General features: G+C 44.5%; 1 protein-coding gene across 1 annotated transcript in view; it reads left to right on the top strand.

Annotated features, from left to right (window-relative positions):
* The first annotated feature begins 2,302 nt into the window (after positions 1 to 2,302).
* LOC105569009 (lachesin) overlaps positions 2,303 to 11,624 on the top strand; it is a 346,765-nt gene continuing 337,443 nt past the window's right edge. Inside the window, exon 1 of the mRNA XM_012025128.1 lies at positions 2,303 to 3,199. Coding sequence (XP_011880518.1) covers positions 3,124 to 3,199 — 76 coding nt within the window. The 5' untranslated portion in view covers positions 2,303 to 3,123. The remainder of the gene's footprint in view (positions 3,200 to 11,624) is intronic.

Genomic DNA, 11,624 nt, shown 5'->3' with positions numbered 1-11,624 from the left:
TGAGTCGTTAATTCGAAGAATAGAGGAAAGTAAATTTTTCGTAAAACCAACTGTTTTAAACACTGATTAAACGTGAATAATGAGTTATGATACGAGTGTAATGTAACAATTAATACAAGTCCTCATTACTTTATTTTTAGTTTTAATATCAGTAATAACAATCAAAATGTTTTCTTTACCTTAGCCATCCACGTTAATAAATAGAGCACATTTATACGCGAATGTGCAAAGAAAATTGAATAATACACGTCGGAATCTGTCTCGACCACGACGTGTGCTGCTGCATACCGCAGAACGTATTGATGCAGCAACTGATTAATGTAGCAATGTCCGATTCACATCAGGACCATAACTCAATAGATCCCTGATATATTATTCCGCTCGTAAGATCAACTACGCAGAATTCTCGTTAACGTGGAGCGTTTGGTGTACCAACTGCGAGCTTGAACAAATACCACTCGACAACGGAGGCTACACCATGGACATGCCGTACCGCGCGATCTCGTATAGATGTGTAACAGGCGGAACATTTTGCTCTAGATCCGTTCGATCAATCCCGTCCCGATCTGAAAGCACGCGCTGGCACGTATCCTTTTAGAATCGCTAAAGCTCGCCTACACGTTCCGATGGAGCCCGTGAAGCCGTCCGGCAAAGCCCGTTATATGATCTAAACACAGTGGCGATCCGCCTAAAAGAAAGTCAAAATCCCATTTGAGCGTGTCCGACATTACAGTAAAATAGTTTCGTCCATCGAACCGTCGTTGCGAAATTTCGGGAAACTACTCAGGTGTGAAAAAGACGAGTACTCGCGCGATCAATAAACGATTATCTCGGAAGATTTGAAAGCAAATCCGTTCGATGATGTAATTAATTATCTCTCGATGATCAAAGGCTGGTAGCATTGCAACGGATGTATGTAATGTATGAATTTAATTCAAGAGAAAGGGCTGAGGTTTGATTGCTAATTCATAATTGATGTATGCAAAAGAGGAGATAGGAAGACTCTCATCAAAGTAATTAAAATTAATTTTGCGATTAGGAATTTGCCTGTAAATTAATAGATCGCTAATGCTTGTGTACCGCGAGACAAATTGCAATTTGAGTCGCAGAGATCTTACTCGAAAGCTTAATTCTGTAATTTCGCAAGTATGCAATTCGAAAACACCTTCGGCGGCTAAACTATTAGTCTGTGATTCCGTGGATCGCCAAGCTTTTGGATAAAGCACTCATAGATCTCGGCCTCTGTAAGCCCTTGATATAGCGCTCCCAATCGAGAGTTTCCACCTCGCGCACTAACATTAACAGCAGTTATTGTCGATAGGGGCGAGCCTGCGGTGCATACTTGGCAACGGTATTCACGTCGATAACTTTCTGTAAACAGGAACACGTTACGCGTCGCTACCAATGTGCTACAGTTTGGCAATACTTGCCGTGTCTTGACGGAGTTCAATGGTCCGTAGTGCAAGCACGCGAAATTATCAACTTTGAAAGAAAAAGAGAAGGAGAGAAGTGTGTGAGAGAGAGAGAGAGAGAGAGAGAGAGCGCAGTGTCCAGAACAAATGACATCTCACCTAATTCTAGCGTACTACTGATACATGTATGTATATTAATCGGATTCATCAAGAGCGACGAGGATTACTTTGAATAATTCATTAAACAGGAATGGAATACCTTTAATGGAACATATATTCGCAATATCTATAATTACAACATATTCTAGCGTCCAAGTATAGCGTCCAGTGGTTTTTGTCCGCTGAAAAGAGCGTCAATTTTCGCGACAAGCATTACGTAATCGGACATCGGACACCGTGCATTTGGGACGAGGGAAGAGGGAAGGGAGGGGGGGGGGGAGCAATTCGCACGGCGGGCGGAAGAAGAATTACGAGGGCCGCTAATAACCGACGTCTAATATGGACAAAGTTCGCCGATCTGTCAGCAGCGACAACATCATAATTCTCACGAAGACGTCGGAGACAGCCGCGGGGTCGACAACAAGACGAGCCCCTCGACGAACGTCGCGGGGGTGTGTGCATGTGCGCGTGCCTCGGTGCACTCCCGATCTCGCGGCGGTCATCCCCCCAGTGGCCGCGGCGCCGCGCGACGAGATGGACGAGGGGTGACGGAAGAGAGGCAGAGAGGAGAGACGAGGTCTGCGCGTAACCGGTTCGCGCTTTATCCGCGGCGAACGCAGCAAAGTCATCGCGCAAGCGCGCCGTCGCGACGTGTACCCCGCAGGATCATTTCGCGCCGCGACGCCGAGCGGCAGGCCTCATCCGCGCCGGCGGCTGGTCCATGCGGGTTCAACGTCGTCGCGCGGGAGGACGACGACGACGACGACGACGGCGAAGGGCGACAGAGGCGTACGATGACGAACTTAAGGCAGAGTCACGCGAGTTAATCGGGTAAAACGCGACACGGAATCAGCCCGATATCGCCGACCGAAAGCGGCCGACGCGCGCGTCCCGGCCGGAGGATGCTGCGCCTGAGACAGGGCACTCGCGGATCGCGCGTCGCGACGCTCGTCCAGGCGGAGGCTCCACGTGAGCGCGGCTGTCATCGGGGACGCGTGCAAGTGCACCTCGGCCGCATGACACCGGCCGCGGGACATCGTTTGTGAGCATTAGACCTTGTTACCGTGGATTACCGTCGTGGATTTACGCTCGATATGCGCACACCCTCTGACAATACCGTTGATATATCACGGCGTTCCGCGTCCTGCGCTCGGCAAGCTTTCACGAATTCGGAGATTCGTGCTCCTAGCAAACTCGTGCCGTTACCAGTGGATGCTTCATCTTCCCCCCAGGTGTTAATCGTGAAGTAATTTCTCTATCTCGGAACGCAAAAGTTCACGCAGGAGTTGAAAATTGCTTACAGTGAAGTAACGTGTGTATGGTTTTCGCGGTGAGAGCCCAAGTGTCTATACCGTTTCGAGGAGGCTCGATTTGACGGGGGAGAAAATCAACCTGCGCGTTTTCATTGTGGGAGATACGACACAGTGAGGACGCAGTGCGCGGACACGGCGATAGACGTCAAAGATCGATGACCGCGCGTCGTGCTTCGCGATAGCGAGTAACAGTTAACGGGCAAGGATCGGTAGTGCAGCGAGCGATCGAGGTGTTAAAAATGCTGTGTCGCTGGCTCGCCGTGCTGGTACTCGCTGGTATTCTCCTGGTTATCGAGGCGATCGCGATCAGCCAAGGTACGTTGCAATCTCGCCTGAAATCCTGAGGAACGTTAGCGAACGACCAACTTGTCCGGCGAGAATCCGACCTCGCCGGAGGAAACTTACCGCGTTCTTGCGGGAATGCTCGAGATAACGCGTCCCAGCGAGACTAATCTACGTAATTGAGTGTCGGAGCGATGAAAACCGATACAGTCCCCGTCATTTTCGCGCTCTTTCAGAGAACTTGTAGCGCTGCTGATATTAACGCGGTGTCTTTGCAATCCCCGTAGTTTCCTCGCCTTCTCGCGGTTAGTGCGATTTGTGCACTTAAAAATCAGACGGTACCCGTTAACGTTCGCCCGGAAAAACATAATCGTTGGCGAAATAGGTGTTCCATAAAGGCAAACGCGTAGCAAGAAATCGCCGTTCCATTACTGTGTCGGAGCTTTAAGAACCCCCGCGGAGCAAGTTGAGCTTTTTCGCAGTCGCCTACCTCTAATCAACGCGCGCAGTCTTGCATTACTAATCGTGAATTAATGAGAAACACATGCTCGCGGGAAAACTCAGGAACGCTAATTGGAACCAATATGTGTAAAACTTAGGGCTCCAATTTAGGTCAGCGTTATCTCGGACATTAAAAACGACTTACGTCTTTCGACTCCGAGAGAACGTATGCGGTTCTAACAGCCGCGCTATGAAAATTTCAACCGCGTGCGAAAAAGTTAAGGCAAGAATGCGAGATACCCGCATTATTTCCACGTCTATTTCCTCGCCTGTTAAATTAAATTATTCAACCGCACGAGCTACGTCGAGCAATATTTGTGTATGGAATTGGAATGCGCACTCCAGTAATAGGACAAATCGTATCGGAGATATCTCCTCCCCGGAGTCCCCTGAATGCCGGCAGCATCGGAATTTTCACGCTGGCGTGAAATTGTATGAAGTTACGTAACGTTTGCTCATACTCGCGCGGCTCCGGCTGTCGCTCATAGCGATCCAAAGTAATTACGCGGGCGAAGATTATGTCAGTTCGACCGAACCGCACCGAGCCGTCCCATTTCCAACTTGCGGAAATACCTGCTCGCGGACGCCGAGTTTGGAAACATCGCGGTCGCATTCAGTCTCGCGCCGCTAATTGTCGGTTCATAGTCAGTGATCCAGGATAATTGCGCGGGTGGTGGCTGCTCGGGTACGAATGCACCGCTCGGGACCACGTACCGGGAGATGGCATACGTGCTAATGCGCGGAAACACGTGCGAGGATTTACCCCGTACGCGCTTTAACCGCGCTACGACGACGACGACGGCGACAACAACCGCGGGAGGACTATGAGGGTGCGAACTCATAGAGCGGAACGGTGTACGCGGAAAATCGCGGAACGAGAGCCTTGACCAATCACGAGCGTTCCGCTGTTTTCGTTACGCGAAATCACAGGCCCTACTAGGTCCCCATGGGACGGTACTCTGGGGGAAAAAGAGGCAGTTAGCAACCCGTTTTCAAGCCTGCAATTAGTAATCGAATTATTTGGATTGTTCGTTACACTCTAATCTTTTACGAATTTTACCCCGTGACTAAAAATCGGTTTTTTTTGTAGTTAAGCAACTTAACATTTCGGTTAGTGCCTCTTCAAAGTGAAAATTATCTTTGCGTTACTGAGCATCGATAGAACTAATTGAGGGAATTAATTTAGTATTACTTTAATTCTAAAATCGATTCTAAAATCGATTCGATTACTAAAATTAGCTATTCTATTTATATCTAAGAGTTTAAAGTAATCAATTAGTTCTGTCGATACTCGGTAACGCAAAGATAATTTTCACTTAAGAGACACTAACCGAAATGTTAAGTTGCTTAACTACAAAAATAAGTACCGTCCCATGGGGACCTAGTAGGGTCTGTGATTTCGCGTTAACGAAAACAGCGGAGCGCTCGTGATTGGTCAAGGCTCTCCTTCCGCGATTTTCTGCGTGCACCGTTCCACTCTATGAGTTTGCAGCCTGAGACTGCGCGACCACCAACATCGGCGGTATTTCACGCGGCGCAGCATCACCCGAATAATTAATTAAAAGTCGGCTCGTTCGCTCGGCATTCGCGCGACACACCGGTATCGAGGAGGACCGAAAACCGGCGTACAATCGTCACCAGGTGGTCCCGTGATTACGACGAAATCCTTACAATCAGAGCGCAGCAGAATGCGCCACGTATCAGAGACGCGCGTACACACAGAGACGCGCAGACGGGGAACAAAAGCACTCGTCTCGCTCCGCATCGTCCGCGCATATTGGCTCGAGAACGTAATTGAGTGCGACGTGCAAACACTCGCGGCAATTGTATCGCCGTTTGTCAAGGGAGACATGATTTCACCACTTTGAAACTAGCTTGGCAGCCCGAGCGCGGTATTGCGCGGGAGATAACGCGCGTCGCCTACCTTTTTCGCAGCACGCCGGACAACAAACCACCGGAGAAAGAGAAAACGGTAAACGGAGTCTCGGGAGAAATGAATTCATAACGGCATCGGAAGATGAAACGCGGTAAAATACCCAAGTCGTATAAGCCATGAGCGATTAAGAGATGAAGGGGTGAGCAGAAAAGCACGGCTTGGATATTAATTGTACTGACTTGTTAATGTACCAAGGAATATATTGTAAATATCAGTTGAGAAGTAACACGTTACTTGTAACGAAGTTACAGTTAGTCATTTTTTTGGTAACTCTAACTTAACTTCGTTACTTTTTCTCCATCGTAACTGTAACTTAACTCAGTTACATTTTTTCGACAACTAGTAACTAATTTAATTAGTTACATTAGTAGTTACTTTATATATTTTTTGAACCTCCACAGATCGCATTAGGCCTTGCATTTGCGCATACACGCCTTTATCGACGCTTTACAATTCAAATGCAGATTTGATATTTTCATTTTCATTGCAAGAAAGTAACTGCAAAGTAACGATTCGTTACTTTTTGAGTAACTGTAACGCGTTACTTTTCAGAATTGGTAACTTGTATTCGCCAAAAATGTAACTGTAACTAGATATTTTTATAAAGTAACTTTCCCAACCCTGGTAAATATTGTATATCTCAATTATTACGTTAATGTGTCGGAATAATTACAAGTGAACGAAACTTGGAGAAATGCTTCTTTTTCGTTCATTCTTTTGCGATTGGTCAAATTCATTCCATTAACTTTCCGTTTGGGTATCGATCTGTTCTTTTTTCGCGGGCAGATTTTATTACTCTCGCCTAATTAATTGTTCGCGGGCGCGGAAATACTCGCACGATCGGCGGTGGATGCACAGATACTGCAGCGGCGTATTCGCATGACGCGTATGCATTTAACGCTAATGCGAGTTCAACGCCGACTTGATTGACGTGTATGCGAATGAGTCGCGAACATGTGGCTTTCTCGCGAGGGCGCGTAATCAGCAAACGACGATTCGCAGAAGCGTTAGGGACTATTTGTAGCGCAAAATTCAACGAGCGCTTTCGATTAACGATGGAAAGTGGATACTCGCTCGCGCGAGATATTCAATATTTGACGTGCCACGTATCGGCAAAATTTTCCATCCCGCGACACAAACGCTACTTTTCATTCGGTAAAATACAAATCCACTGCAAGTTTTGCGAGACGAGCGAGCGGCGAAATCGCCCGGCGCCCATTATGTTGTTTAGCGACGAAAGGGCAGGTGGCAACGACGGTAGATTGCAGGTGCTGTTCAGGTCAGCGCGAAAAACGCAAACTCGATCAAGCGGCTTAAATTAATCTAATCCGCGATAACGGCTCAAACGCGAATTAATTAACACACGATCCGCTCTTTGACGCACGCATTTTTAATATAATCCGCTTCCGGACGCAGCGCGTCGCGTGCAGCGCGTAATTGCAATCGTGCAATTAACCGGGATCACGATATAGTCATGAGAGAGCTTTTAATTAGCCTGAAAATCGCGTCTTAAACTGCGAGAGGAAAAGATAGTGATCCGCTTTACTTATTAAATATATCCCCTTTGAGCGGTTTGTTATTCAGGTCGTCGTCGTCATTTTTTTGTCGTCGTTTATGAGCCCGCTTTTCAGAGAGAACGTTACACACTCCCTCCTGTCTCCAGATCAAATGACCGGAAGAAAATGTCAGGCTTTTAATAAAGAGGACGGACTTGGAAAAAATTTTCGCCCTTTTCAAACCGCTCTCCCCCTCCCCCCTCTCTCTCTCTCTGTCCCTCTATCTATCTATCTATCTATCTATCTATCTATCCAGTTGATCGCAAGCTATTTGGGAACCTGCGCTCTAGAACCGTACAAAATTGACAAGCAAGATTTGGGTCATTTTTAGTACTAGATTATAAAAAATCTGTTATTTGTTTACTGAACCGTCGTGCGAAATGTAATCAAAGTTATCGCGTTACTTATCTTAATTTCTGCTCCAAAAACCCCATCTCATATTACACATATTATTATACCTAATTCTCTTTACTCTAACATCCACATATACACGCTTTAGGGGACTTTTGTTCCAGAGCGTGTAATAAATAATGTTTCCGATTCTGATTCTATCTATCTATCTCTTTCTCTCCTCTAATACAAATCAAACAGCTCTTCGACGGATATTGTCGATTAACCAGTCGCAAGTAACGAGATCGCAATCTTTTCGTAAAATATTAAAACTCGGAAATCCATTAAGACATGCGAAACGTCATAGCGAGGTGTACGCGGTACGGTGGGTAAAAAGTACTCCGTTTCAACGGAAACTCGTTAAGACCGTCCTCTAATTGCAGAAAATCAATCTTGCGAAGTTGCACGAGCGGGGAACATCGCTTTTCACCGACACGCACAAAATCGCGTCGTTAGTCTCTGTAATTATAGAGAGACAGCCTGGGCCGAGGGGGGGGGGGGGGGAGCTCGTTTCGACTCGATCCAATGCGCAATTTTATACAAGTTGCTCGAGAATGCGTCCTACGAAGCTTCATCAACGGGCATCTTTGATCAATTCGTAATTGATTCTACTTTAATAAGAATTCGATTGCACGCCGCATCTTTTTAGCATGTTTTCAACGCGCAAATATCTTGACGCCCAGACAAGATCGGACAACTCGGATTACAATCCCGTTGAAATAAAAGCGAAGTTAAGTCGCGGACAAAGAAATTGCGTTATACATATTGGATGATTTATGGAAAACACACGAAATATGAAAAAAAACTCATGAAAAATTCACGTCCAATATACTTTAATATTTTCATATTCCCTCGAAGGGAAAAGGTATCGGGTCCAGAATCATCCGATTCATGGATGCGATTTATAGCATGTTGCACCAACACTTTGATCTTGATAGACGACATGCAAACCTGAAAATCGTGACGCAAATTGAAAGATAAGAACGAGCGGTTTAAAATGTTAAGAATGCTCCTTTACATCGAAAATAAAAGCGAAAGAACATATTGGTGTCGAAAGGGCACGAGAGCGCTCATTCTCCCTTCCGCGTTTCTTCGAGTGCCAATCCGTTTGCCGAGGCGTAATCGATAGCTTTGCACTTGAATTCACGCCGAAACAGGTTTCGCAGCACGCTGCGGAGAGCGTGTAATTGAAAGTAGCTGACAAGCGGTCAAATTCAGCAGTAGCAGTTCAAACAGCGGTTACACGTAATTTTCGCTGCCGACACGGTTACGCAAGATTCCGGTGTTACGAATCCGCAATATATACAGACGCCGCGTAGACACGTTTACATAGTACGTATACGATTCCCACTTCCATTTTCGCGCGTAACTCATGTGCTCGCTCATGTGTCGCGTGAAGAAAGAAATTTTACGAAAGGAAACTCCGTGAACTACGCCAACAGCTACGGCATAGATTAAATATAAAGATGTAATAATCGCTCGACAAGAAAGTCGATATGCACACAGAACTTGTCTGAAAAATTCGACAACGAACTTGGTAGCGATAAATCCGGGCAACTTTTGTTATTGTGCGGCGACATCTCTTTAAGAAGAGATGCGTAAGTTTTTAGTCTTGTTAAATGTTACTTAATTTATATAAAATTGGATTAGAAAGAAAAATTCTCACTTAAAATTCTTATGTTTTTACTGCGAGAGAAATGTCCAAACTGGCGTCCTCCAGTCTCCAACCCTCTACGTTCTAGTGGCATCAACGTAAAGTTTGCATCATTTCAATTTACAGACTAACCTGATCTCGTATAAAAATAATAACATATTACATGATCATTGTTGTTCAATTTAATCCACAACGTACGTGAATTATGTATTCTATTTTGCGCGCATGCATCAACGTCTGTTTCAACGAAGTTTAATTAACCATAACGAAATTGCCAGGCGTACGGTTTGCCTAGAAATTACAAACTAACATCTCACGGTCTTTATTCCCTGTGATCCTAATTAATTCAATTATATTGCAGGAGTTTAATTACAATTCAGTCTGTTAAATTCAACCGGTAGGTACTGAAAACTAATCTCAACGGCAAAAGATCTCGCGGAAAGTAGGATTAAAATTAACCCAATCTAATCGTCGCCCATCAAATATCTCCATTAAACCGAAATGATAAGCTAGTACTTAAAACGAGAAAAAAATCTCTCTCATTCTATCATTATTATGGGAATAAAAGCATTTAATCGGCCATCGTGCAGCTGTGTTTTCTCTTACGCGCGAACACAATGTTACTAATGTTTACCCAGAGGCATGCGTTGATCGTAATTAATCGGAGGGCGAATAACCGCGTAATGAATCGCCGGAGCGCTTGGAACTTGGCGCTTAATAAGAATACAATGCCGTTTATAAAAATCGATGAGGGAATCAATATCCTCGTAATGCGGCCAACTATTCGGCGGATAGATACACGCACACGTCCCGATGAGAAAATCTCCATGATCATGCACGTTCACCGTCATAAATCACTTCGGGGTACGGGCGGATTCTCCACGGGCGAGGCGCCTTGATGCGCACGATTTCTGGCTTCATATCGCGGACTCGTGTCCTGCTTTATGTATTACATAAGCTGGACCCGGCCAGCGGCTGTAAGTCGATGACACGTTCCGCCGCTGCTTACGTGCGCGCAACGATTCCGCGCGACCCACCGCGAGAAAGCCACCCGAGGATACACCCTGTCTGCCGCCCCGTCTTGTAAACGTTAACGTGGAAGAGCACTATTCGTGTTCAGGATAAAACTCACAAGTGACATTTTTCGTATTTCTATAAATGACGGTGTCTAGCGGCGGCAAAGATGGAAAAATGGAATTGTAGATATGCTGCGCATACGTATCTATCTCCGGACTAATAGTTGTATTAATTTTTATGTTACGTTTGAATGCAACGAGAAACATTTCTTAATATTCAACAATTTCAAACACGCTGCCGTGCTTCGTTTAAATTTTTCTCTCCAGTCCTTTAAATCAAATTGATAGAAATTGCACAGTTACAAAAGTAACATTCGACTTACTTATATTTCTAATTGTTTCAATATGTTAAGTTGTAATGTTTATAAAAAAATTCTAATCAGAATTTGCTCCTTTGCAATTAATATAGAGGAAAGTCATCTATTATGAGATGGGATTCTAATGTGAGACAGTAGGTTTTCAACGTCCAAATTCATTCACAAAGTTTTTTTCGCAACGATTACGCGATCAATTTTCCACTAAACAGATTTCACTCCAAGGGTACTAAATTCACGGTGGAACCAACAGATGATGCCTATTAATTTAGCAGAAACTCCGCTATTTAATATTAGGAGCCTATCTCATAATCGGGGACTTTCCTCTACATAAAACGATAAAATTCGAACGATTAGCAGAAAGAGAAAAAATTATTGTAGCTAAAGAATAACGTGTTTCATTGCATTCCTCACGCAATATAATTGCAAAATCAAAAAGTATTGGTCATACATGCCTCGTTAGTCCATGTGTCACTTGGGTGTAATTTATAAATCACTTTAACAAGAACAAATTACGCTCATTATCCGAAACATATATCTAACGTGTCCAAGTTGACGTAGTTAACAGTATATTCGTACACGTTAAAGACGTTACGGGTGATTATTTTGCAACACTTCTAGGAAACTTCCAAGCATGTAAATCAACGTTACACCACATTCTTCGTGCACATTACGTCATATTAGTAAAGTGCAAGGTTGGGAAAGTTACTTTATAAAAGTATCTAGTTACAGTTACAGTGTTTCGCTAAAAATGTAACTCAAAAAGTAACGAATCGTTACTTTACTCTCTTGCAATGAAAATAAAAATATCAAATCTGCACTTGAATTGTAAAGCATCGATGAAGGCGTTTTTGCGCAGATGCGAGGCCTAATCCGATCTGTGGAAGTTTAAAAAATATATAAAGTAACTATTAAATTAGTTACTGGTTATCGAAAAAATATGTAACTAAGTTAAGTTACAGTCACAGACGGGGAGAAAGTAACGAAGTTAAGTTACCAAGAAAAAGTAACTGTAACTGTAACTTCGCTAC

Source organism: Vollenhovia emeryi, unplaced genomic scaffold (genome assembly GCF_000949405.1).
Source record: "Vollenhovia emeryi isolate VEMERY1.0 unplaced genomic scaffold, V.emery_V1.0 DF939126.1, whole genome shotgun sequence".
NCBI lineage: Eukaryota > Metazoa > Arthropoda > Insecta > Hymenoptera > Formicidae > Vollenhovia > Vollenhovia emeryi.
This window is presented reverse-complemented; position numbering and strand designations above follow the sequence as displayed.